Source organism: Glycine max, chromosome 13 (genome assembly GCF_000004515.6).
Source record: "Glycine max cultivar Williams 82 chromosome 13, Glycine_max_v4.0, whole genome shotgun sequence".
Taxonomy (NCBI): domain Eukaryota; kingdom Viridiplantae; phylum Streptophyta; class Magnoliopsida; order Fabales; family Fabaceae; genus Glycine; species Glycine max.
This window is the reverse complement of record NC_038249.2, coordinates 31,204,520-31,216,679: the sequence shown is the minus strand read 5'-3', so window position 1 is coordinate 31,216,679 and position 12,160 is coordinate 31,204,520. Positions and strand designations below refer to the sequence as shown.

The 12,160-nt window shown below is 32.2% G+C and overlaps 1 protein-coding gene across 1 annotated transcript; it reads right to left on the bottom strand.

Annotated features, from left to right (window-relative positions):
- Window positions 1-10,124: 10,124 nt before the first annotated feature.
- On the bottom strand, window positions 10,125-11,344 carry LOC100794315 (uncharacterized). The gene has a single exon (XM_003542809.5). It carries the CDS (start codon window positions 11,092-11,094, stop codon window positions 10,396-10,398), a length of 699 nt encoding a protein of 232 aa, XP_003542857.1. The 5' UTR covers window positions 11,095-11,344; the 3' UTR covers window positions 10,125-10,395.
- Between the last annotated feature and the right edge of the window lie 816 nt (window positions 11,345-12,160).

The following is a 12,160-nucleotide window of genomic DNA, read 5'->3' as shown; positions in this document are numbered from 1 at the left end:
ACATGGTATAGTATATTTGATGATTGTTATTTTTTATAAGTAGAAACATGATAGATATATATTTTAAAAAACAAAATAGAAGTTGGTCGGCAGGCCAACCTGTCTTGTCAGGTTGGTGGGCTAAGCGGGACGAGGCAAAGCGAATTAGTGGGCTGAAGTCTGTGCCTTGCCAAATTTATGGTGGGTTGGTAGGCTAGCCCGCCTAACCTTTTTGCATTGCTATTCCAATTCCCCCCTCTGGATAAGAAATACATTACATCAACATGATATGATAGACAATTAGATAAATAAATCATATCTTGTTAGTACACCAAAAAATAGGTAACAACATGGTACAATAGTTATCCTATCTTATTTTATTGTGACCACCAAACAGACCATCGGCGATTATAAGTCACCTCACAATGATAAGATATTAGAAAAAATAAGTAAGTAATCACAAAAAACACTACAATACTTAAGTTAGGAAAGACTTTATCAAAATAAATATATGTTATAACTAATTATTTGCTAATTAAATCTACTAACTCATGGTCTAAAAGCCTTTTAAGGGTAACAATAGACGTTTTATCTTAGTGTAACAACAAATATTTTATTTCAAGTCAAGGTATAATTCACTATTTATGATTTCATTTTAAAAATATTGTTTCTGAAAATTGATTGGGGTCTTCCTTCACAATTTAGGTTGGTCGAACTTTATAGGTTGAGATAATTCAATTTAAAGGATTTGTCCTGAGACATAATTCGGAGTAATTATAAATTAATTATTTATATAATTAAACGAGGATATGATTGAAAAAATTGTCCAGTATATAAAATAAAATAAAATTGGCCAAGCCTTAATTTTTTTTTAAAAAAAGAAAAAAGCCTATAAATTTATAATGAAGGAGTAATTAATTTAGGAGTAATTTTAATTTTTTTTTCTTCCGTAGCGTGATTGTGAAGAGTTTTTTTTTTTTTTTTTGATCTCACTACAGTATAAATGAAAGTTGAATTATATGTCTGGCCTTAAGAAGTAACATATTTCGAATATGGATTAATCCAAACATGTTAGCAGGAACTTATGGTCCATTAGATATGAGAGAGAAAAAATACCACTTATTATTTTTTTTTATATTTAGTTAAAGAGAAAATGAAAAAAAAATTAACTTCTACAAATAAAAATTTAATTTTTTTCTTTCCTTCATTTTCTTTTTAATTCAAATTTTAATTTTAATTTTATTTTCCTTCTATCCAATCAAACACACCATTAACTATTTAAACGATGAAATTAAGGAGGAAAGGAATCTAGCATATTTTACATCAATATGATCTTGTTAGGAGCTGGTTGGCAATGGCAATGATGCACAAAAAGTTAAATATATATTTATTGCGGCTCTAACAAAGCACAATGCATTTTTATAGTCTCCATCATCGCAAAATCCAAGAGTTATTGTTTCTGACTCACTTAATCAATTCATTTTTTTAATTCAGTATACCACTCTAAAAGGAGTGAGATATTAATTCTTTAAAATATTTTTTATCATATTATTATTAAAGAGGATTATCAATTTTATTCATGATTCATTTTCACCGGTAAATCTCACTTATCATTTTTAGTAAAAAAAATTTCTTTTCAAATCTTTTTTATGGCAAAATTTAAAAGTGAGATTTTATTTAAAGAGATCTGAGTCCAATATACATGTGTTTATGTTTTTGAATACACATGAACTTTAAAATTAAGTTTATAACCATATTAATCAATCATTTTTAATTCCAAGGTTATTTGTATCTATTTATAATAATAAAATAAGTTTTTATATATTGGTGTATTTTTTTAAGAAAAAATTCATAGCAAAGAACAATAAACATGACAATAAAAAATGAAGCATCTTATAAAAGATTAAATTTATAAGTTTAACTTCTATGTATTGTTAGTGTAAAAGTTTACACAATTAATCAATCATGAATAATAATAAATACAATTTTTAAGATAATTATTATAAATTTAATAAATTTATTATAGATGATAATTTTTTATTAGATGAAAGTGAAAATATCCTTTATATTTTCGATGCATAGACCATTTATTATAAATTTATATATTTCATGCTTTAACTAATTGATACGATTTGAGGAAACTATTGGTATATTTTATTGAACAAGGGAAAAGTGAGATCGATCTACTTGGCTGGTTGCATTTGCCACGGTCTGTGAATGGGTGAAAGTGGCTGAAACTTATATTTTTTTTTATATCTTTTTAATTATTATTAGTATTATATTGTTGTTGGTAACCTGTCAAGAAGAAAGGGTAAAATGGGAAAATTGAAGGGTAAGAAATGGTGAGCCGTGACAACAAGGAAGAAGCTGGCCGCCCAATCTGACCCTCGTTTTCTCAAAGGCCATTTTCGTCCCGTCGTCACTGACACGTGTGCTTCGCACGCTTGTTGCCCCATTCAGCTCGTCCCTCTTTACTCGCACGTGTGCTTACCCATTCCGGTGAAAGGGATGGGAACGTGCCGTGTTTTCCCATTTCGTGGGACTGTAAAACTTGGGTACTAGTAGTCTTCGTTTTACTCTTTCTAAATTTGAAATATTTAGAATATGTTTCTATAAATGTATTATTTTTTTTAATTGAATATAGGTTCGGATAAATTTGAAGGTGATGACTTGTTGCATCGAGTATAGACAAAAAAATATTTAATATTTTGTAGAAAGGAATTTTAAATATTTTCATGTCTACGAAGACGAAAAATATATTTTAGTTTTATAAAAATGATAAATTCTTTATTTGATCTTTGAATTTGTAAAATATTGACACTTGAGTTTCTAAAAGATAAAAAAAAAAATTATTCGATTTTTCAAAAAGTAAGATAAATTTATCTTATTATCAATTTTTTTTGTTAATCCAAGTGAATAATCATACATGAGATCATTAAACTTATTTATCATCCTAAATTTTGTTGTGTGTTGTGGATGCGAAGAGACTATTGCGAATTTGAAGAATTGTAGTACCACCGTGACTCCTACATGCTCTCTTCTTCCACCTTGGCCTCATTGGATACTCTCACCACAACCACATCAATGACCTTCCCTCTGTCACTACTGACACCGAGTGGCTCTTCTTCATCTTCGTGACCCAGTCCTTTGTCAATGACCATAATTGAAACTTCCCCTCTGTGTCTTCCTCTCTCGTCTCGATGTTGTTATGCCGTGAACATCCTTCACAATCACCGTCAACGAGTAATCTAGCCGTCCTAAGAACTGTCTCTACGTAGTGATCTATGCACACAGAACTTCCACCACTATTGGCGACAGATTGATTTAACATCTTCACACACAAATCACAAAAACTTCTCCAAACCTTCTGAGTTGTTGTCGTGATCACATCTTAGGCTCTTCCATAAAAAAAAAGAACAATTCATTGATTATCTAAATTATTACTATCTTTCATGCAAATTCATTTATTTGCATTATGCATCAACAGTTGAATAAAACTAGTTTAATAACTAAAACTGATTAACAGAAAAGGTAAACAGATCGAAAATCTAACCACCCAAAGTAACTAAATCTTGTACTCTCTCATAGACGGATCCAACACCATCACCCAAAGTAACTGATTTACCATGTGAAGAACTAGTTCCTTCCGCTAAACCCTCCTCGCTTTCAACTCTCTTTGCGGGTTATAATTATTTTCTAATTCTTTTTCGGCTTTTCTTTTGAGACTCTTCCAATTATCACCAATTTCGATGGACAAGCCTTCATCCATGGAAAGAAAAGAAAAACATTCAGGATGCCGCAGGTGCTTTTCTTTTGCTGCAAGAAAGTCACGGAACCACTGTCTTCAATGAGACAGAAGCGGAAACTTCTCCATCCCAGAATTCTCTTTTTCCATCTCCACTACCCATTTCCTTAATCAAGTTGAACTCTTGCAGATTAATTAGAGAAGGTTTCTTTCTTTTCTTTATGATCTCCTATTATCCTCCTTCACCTCTCTAATATATTATATCTACGGAGAGGTAGTTCCAACAAACTTCACCTGATCACATCCCTTCCTTTCTTGAGTCTTTTCTTTACATGGACTTGCATGCAATTCTTCATCTCCAACATTATTTACTGCTAGCGCCTTTCATAAACGTGCTTTCTTCTCTCTTTCTTTTGGATTTTCTTCTGAGGCTCAAGGAATGAAAATAACTGAGGATTCTTTTGTTGTTCCCGTGCAAGCCATGCACGGAAAACCTTCCTCAATCTGATATCAACCGCATCAAGTTCTTTCTTTGCAGCTCCACTTGAATTCTTTTTTTTCAATTGCCATAGTTAAGTCGTGCATGTACGTTGCAGATTAGAGGTTTCATTTCTCTACTCTCTCTACCTCTATATATGCATAATAATTCAAACTCCATTAGTCTAGATATAATCTCTATCTAATAAAAAGAAAGTCAGATTTTTTTGGACGCCAATTTTTTTTTAAGATATTGATAACTGAATCAATTTAATAAGGACCGCAAAAAATAAACAATAAAAATTAATTAGATTGAATTGAATTTTGAATCTTATTTTAAAAATTAATTCAATCTAATTTAAGCAAAAATTGTGTCTTCATAGTTTTATTACTTTGTGAAACAAATTTGTGTGTATAGTTATAAGGTGGCACAAATAGTGGTATACAATATTACGATCACCTATGAGGAGGAACGAGACTACTAATCTAATTCATTTAAAGGTAAAATTTGTTTGAGATTCATATAAAATGTTAATTTGATCATTATAGAAATTTTATATTAATTTCATCTGCCAGAAAAAATATTTTATTTTTAGATGAATCACGTTAATATAAATTTTTTATGGAGATGTAATTAATATTTTTAAAATTTTACAAGAACTTCAAACATATTTTTTTTTATTATTATGTATAAAAAAGAAGATTCAATTATTATAACAAATATTTGTATTGGGTTGAATGATTCATATAATTAAACACTAACGATTTACACATTTATTGCATTGAATTTCATGATTCATATAATTAAATTATAAAGAACAATATTCAGTTCTAATTTTTCAAATTTATTAGACCATGTAATTAACCCTTAGGTAGTGTTTACCATTTTTTTTAAAAAAAAATATTAAATAGATATGAAAGGTTGAATCAAAGTTGTGTCCGTCATGGCTAAATAAATACTAGCTAGCTAATAGTGTCAATGTCGAGATTGATACTAATTGTTGGATTCTATTTCACTCCTTTCTAGTAGTGGCTAGTTATGTATTCCTACTTTGCGTCCACCATATTACGAAGACTGCAAAAGTAATAAATTAAATTAAATAACAAAATCAAATGTATTTTGTGTATGTCCCAGCTTCAATCTCATTGGATTTTCTTGGAGATGATGAAATTAAGTTTATGTATCTTATGCACAAATGCTTAATCGTCCGCTGATTCTCTTCTTTTCAGCTTTTGCGGTTTTTAACCTCGAAACCGTAAAAAACAAGTCATACTAATTTATAACAAAAAAAATGTCATAATAACAAGTAATTATATTAAGATAATACAGATGATATGAATCAACCTGAATCAGCCTACGGTGAAGCAACTTAACACAAAGCAAGCCAACACTGAAGAATTAAGAACAGACAAAGAGTAAACATACACTAACCTGAGGACCAAAGGAAAACATGCAGATTGCATTACCTGGAGGATTTTGTGACCAACACAAATTTCAAACGCTGAGCTGGCAGGCTCTCATTGGTCAAGAGAGATTCCTCTGTCGGCCAGGATCCTTGCTCCAGTGTCATTTTGTTATTTTCCTTTGTGCTCTTTAGGTCCTGTAGAGGAATAGAATAACAAACTCAACATTTTTGTGCCCATATATATGAATTAAAATCTAAAGGAATGCAAACAATATAATCATAAATTTTCTCTCCTTAATCTTCATTTTTTGGAGGTACCTAGACCTCGAACGCTAGGATCTTATGAGTAGAATTTCTGCTCATAACAATTTGGTTTCATTGAGCACTACCACCATGACTGAAGCAACTCGACCCAAAACCAGAATGGAACACATTGAAGAAGCCATAGCCAAGCTAGCCTCTAACCAACTTCATGTCATCACCAAACTAGATGAACTCATTCACCGCATCATTGTGTTGGAAGCCCGTCGACCCCACTCACCCACACATTCATCTTCTTCCTCTGTGAAGACATTCCTCACACACACTCTAATACCGTTTCTGTCGCTGACTCCGTCGCTGCCTTCGCCGCTCAAGCCGACTCTGTCACCCATGCTTTCTTCGCTGCCTATGCCAACTCCGCCACCACATCCTGCAGTCATGCCGAAACACCCCACACGCTTACCGACTCTGTTTCCTATGCCTGTTCCTCACCTTGCCACCAACAGCAAGCACCAAGTGGCCCACGCGTCGTCCTTCATCTTCAATAAACTTGGCCATGCCCGTGTCGTTGCTTCCCTAGACAACCTCTCATGTATTGTTGTTCATTATGGTCGTGAAGCGGCTCCGCATGACAAGCTTTTAGAACATAGCGACATGACACTGTTTAAGAGGGGAGTTGTGCCCTATGGGTCTGCCATGGTTGCACGCGAGTGCCAACCAGCTGCTTTTGCATTAGGGATGGCTGTTGACCCAAAGGAGCCTCGTCGGTACAGACCTTGGGATCCTGGAGGACCTCGACGAACTCGTAACACCTTGAGGACAAGGTGTTTTCGGATGGGCATAGAAATGTTATGAATTAACCCAAGGTGGAGCAACTTAGCACAAAGCAAGCCAACACAGAAGAATTAAGAATAGACAAAGAGCAGACAGACACTAATCTCAGGACCAAAAGGAAAACATGCAGACCGCACTACCTGGAGGATTTTGTGACCAACACAAATCCCAAACACTGAGCTGGCAGACTCTCATTGGTCAAGAGAGATTCCTCTATCGGCCAGGATCCTTGCTCCAGTGCCATTTTGTTATTTTCCTTCGTGCTCCTTAGATCCTGTAGAGGAAATAGAATAACAAACTCAACATTTCTGTGCCTATATATATGAATCAAAATGTAAAGGAATGCAAATAATATAATCAGAAAATTTCTCTCTTTAATCTCTCTTTTCTGGAAGTACCTAGACCTTGAATGCTAGGATCTTATGAGTAGAATTTCTACTCATAACAAGTGACCAATCAAAATGCTTTTTTTGCATCATTGGTCTCTCTCTTAATAAATGATGAAAAGTAGAAAAATACTTAAAGTGGATATTTGAAATATTGGCACAAAAGGAATATTTAGGTAAGTTGAAAATTAACCAAAAATTTAAACATTTTTAAAAAGTATAAAAATAGATGTTTTTTTTAATTAGAGAACTAAAAAACTAGCTAATTTAATATAATTTTAAAGAAAAAAAAAGAAAGTTAAATTCTTAAGTTTTAAGCGAACTAAAGAAAAGTGAATTAAAATTCTCAACGTCAAGCAAATAATGAAATCCAAAAATCATTATAAAAATGAGAAAACGAAAAGAAAAAATCATTCATAACTCTTTTTTCCGTGTTTTTGCAGCTTCAGTGTTATTCTCCAATAAAAAATAAAAACCTATTTTATGTGGGCCGAGGTAATGATTCCTCTGACATTCAAACCTATACCACTACGATACTGCTCATATATCAAATAATTTAGTGGATATAATATAAATGTATCAGCTATGTTATTATAAGTATTTTGAGTTTAAGTTATTTTCTTTATAGAAGTGATAAATTAAAAAAAAGAACATGAGAAACATAAAATGACTGGATCTAAATTATACCCATACATAATATATAGCATTACATAATTAACAATAAAAATGTAGAGAGGATCAAAATCCCTCTTATTTCACCCTAAGACCTACAACAATTAATAATAATAATAATAATAATAATAATATATACTAATAGTCATAAAATAAGCTGAGGTGGTAACGGCGAAACTCGCAATCTAACAGTTTATTATCTCTCTATATATTATTTTGGAATAATAATTCATGAAATGCAAACTATATATAGAATCTTAAAACGTCAAACGCAGTCATGAGAGACAACAGGAGCGAGGCACCGATGATGGCGGCGGAGCAAGGCACGGAGCCTGCAGCTCCGGCTAAGGCGACGGCGCCGGAGAAGAGAGCGAAGGCCTTGAATAGTGGTGCCATAACGAATTAAGGTGGTGGAAAAAGTAAGGAGAAAATGCACGTGTGTAAGGGTAAACCGAAAAGATAAAGAAAGTGAAGAGAGAGAATTACAATGAAAAAGGTAAAGAAGAAGAGGCATCAAGGGAAGCCGCGTTGTTATTTGGGGAAATCATTTGCGTGAAAACTCCGACTACACGAGTAACCCAACTGCTTTTCATTTAGGCTTTGTAGAATATTTAAAAGTAATTATCGAATTAAATTTGTTAATTATTTATATTATGATTTTAAAATTATTTTTTTATTCAATTACTTATTTTTTTTATTAATGTTTGGTCAGAGAATAATTAAGTAATAATATATATATATATATAAAATAATTAATATATCTAAAAATTAAATTTTTTTATAAAAAAGTATAAATATTTTTTTTTTAAAATCTTATAATTAGATAAACACGGAGTATTTGACATGAGAAATGATTTAATTGTTGATTATGGATGAATCTGAATGAATATATTTCTTCAGTCTTTTTTTTTTAATTTTTCAAACAAAAATTAAAATAGGATAAAATGTAATTTTAATATTCCTATTTTACTCTATCTACAATTTTGTCTCAATATTAAAATAAAATGAGACATTAGTCTTCCTCCTTTATAAAATAAAATAAAAAATTGATCTCAATTTTCAGGTTTAGGATGTGAAATTTATTTTGTGAAAATAATAAGTTATCAGTTTTATAAAATATTTAGTCATACCTTTCTTCTTATTCTACACGGGTTCTCTGCAATTACTTAGGTAAAAGATATTTTTTACTTTTTTTTTTCCTATCATAAACTTTTCTGATGAATTAATCGTGTACATTACCAGAAGAACAAGCCAAATATTATTCTGAACTGACACAAATTTGAGTTTTGCAAGTTTTTACATATTCAAATACTATAATAAATTTGTAGGTATTTTGTTTCTGCCTAAAGTACTTTTGTAATTTTGACTTAGGCCCCTTGTATCCAAAAAACACTATAATAAATTAGAAAAATAAATTAATAATAAATTTTGACTTAGGCCCCTTGTAATTTTGACTTAGGCCCCTTGTCTACAATGTGCTAAATCCACTACTGTTGCTGAGTTTGAAGGTCATATTACTTATTTGAAGACAAGACAATCAATTGTTAGGCTTGGGAGTACTTGAATAATTGACCCAAGCAAGCATGGACAAAGCCCATTTCAGTATAATACCCAAAGTGCACAACATATCAAACAATACATGTGAGATATTCAATTCTAGTCTGCAGTATAGGTACAAGCCTATTATCACCATGCTTAAAGAAAATCTGGATCATTATGTCTAGATCAGTACAAAAGACTAGAACAAGAGATTACTTTTGTAATTTGGATTAGGCCCCTTGTATCCAAAAAACACTATAATAAATTAGAATAATAAATTAATAATTATGATGTAACATAATAATTAGAGAGATTAGAATTGTTCAAAATCAAGCACATAATAATTTGAAATTTTCCTCGGTCAAAAAAATAATTTGAAATTTTCCAGAATAATATGCCTAAAGTGCATAATGTTTTTGGCACTCCCAGTATCGTTGTACTCGTAATGGGTCATTGCTGCTCATGTAATCGTCCATCTCCGCCACCTCAAAACGATTCAATTTCAATTGATGGAAACAAAATGGTTTTTCGCAGAATTAGGGATTAGGGATTGGATCAAATCCGATGATCGGAAAAATCAATAATGAAAATTCCGACCAGAGTGTCGACAATAGAAAGCAAAACTACACACACGCCACTTCACGAACAAACCCATACATATAATAGAGAGAGAACCTTTCCTTCTACCTTTGTCGTCGTAATTTTCTTTTTAATTTTGTTTCCTCTCTCAAGTTCGATTTCGATTCCAATTGCAATTGCAGTTCCATCACGAGAAGTTTATTTTAATAAAACATAAATAATAGAAAATCATATACAACAATCACATTCGAGTCAAAACTCAACCAATGAAGTTTATTTTTTTTTTCTTACCATCCCTATTTTCATCAAAATTCCAATGAATAATACAAACCGGAATCACGAACATCTTCCAAAACAAAAACAAAAACCAAAACCTCTACTTGCATCAACATATTATTCCAAAGACATAGAAGTTTAACTTGGTTGTAAAGGTTTTAATCCAAAGGGCAAAAACAAGATTTGGATCTGTTGACAGAATGATTTTTGCAACAGAATACCAAACATAGACTAAAAAAAATCAGCTCCATTTGGAACCCACAGCAACAACCACCCCAACAACAACACCAACAACACTAAGCACCGAAACCGCACGAACCCTAACAAAGAGCACGTTCAACTGCTTCGCGACCTGGAGTGCAAGCGTGAGGATCTGCAACCTCCCTAGCTCCTCCATCTTCTTGAAAAAATGCATCGGCTTCAGCGCGCGCCGCAGCATGAACGCAAGCGAGAACGGAAACGCGAACGCCAACAAACTCTGCAGCGAAACCTCAGCGATGGGTTCGGATTTGGTGAGGTAGGTTATCCACGCGCCCAGAGTGAGCTGGAGCAGGCCCAGCGCCGCCACGACGCGGCTCAGCGAGTACATGTTCTTCATCATGGTTTCCAGAACCACGCGCGTCTCGTTCGCGAGTGGGGAGAGGTCGCGCTCCACTGTTGGGCCTTCTATCTCCTGGTGCTTGAAGTTTGGGTTTTGGCTCGGGTATGGGCTTGGGCTTGGGCCTGGGCTGGGCTTTTGGGTTTCGTCGGAATCTAAAGTGGAGGAGGAGTCTTTGTTGTTGGTTGAGAGAAACCTGATGGGTGGAAGGAATTGGGAGGGTTTGAAGATTGGGGGTTTAGGGTTGTTGGAGATGAAATTGGTTATAGAATAAGAAGAGGGTTTTAGGAGTGAGGAGGCTAAGGTGGATAACCTTAACCTTCGCGAAATTATGGCGGCCATTAGCGTACGATGGATGACCCGAGAGAGACGAGAGACTCTGAAAGGCGGAAAATAGCGAAAATGTGTCTTCTAGGCAGCGTTTCTTTCTGGGTTTGGAATGGTCAACAAGTCAACACAAACGAAAATACTACTGGTAGCTACTATAAAAAGGTTTTTTTACTGACATAAAGAAGGGTTAATACTTAGTTAATTACAGTTAAAATATATGTTATTCATCTTTAATATATATAAAATTTTATGTTTGTTTTTTTTCTGATAATTTTTTTCTGAGTTCCGGATTAGTGATGAATCTTGGAGCCTAGCAAATGGGGATAATTAATTTTAAAAAATAAATTTAATAATAATTATCATATACATGTAAATAAAAAATATTAAGCATATAAGTTGAGGGAGAAAATGAGATAGTGAATTCAAATACATAAAATAAGATAAGATAAGATGTATAAATATAAAATTTTAAGATCAATACTTATTATTTTAATAAAAGTAGGAGGTACATTTATTTGTCCTCACATGAAATAGCTGAGGAGCTTTAAACATATAAGATTAGGAGGTATAAATTACAAAATTTTAAGATAAATATATCTAATTTTATTTAAATGAAGGGGTGCATATTTTGTTCTTAACCTTTTTTTAGTCTTTAATAAATTATCAAATTTTTTGGGTTGATGTTTGATATTTTTTTCATTTATTATTAATATCTTTGAAAAAGATTAATGACAAATAATTTTTTTTATCAAAAAATAAATACAAAATTCGTTATTTATTAGAGACTATAAAAATAATTTTTTTTAGTATGTCTAAAGCATCTATTGAAATAGATATAAAAAGTTTGGTAACTAAATCTTCCAGTTTATTGTATATAGTAGAGATTGAAGTAAAATAACTATTAAACAATTATTTTAATTTATTAGAGACATTTCACAAGAACCAAGAACAAAAAAAATTATTTATTAGGAAGCAAAACGATTTTTTTTTAATTTCAAAGCAAACACAATATCATGTTATTTCCGTTAAATATTGAATATTAAGTTAATAGATAACTAAAAAACATCACTTAAAAAAT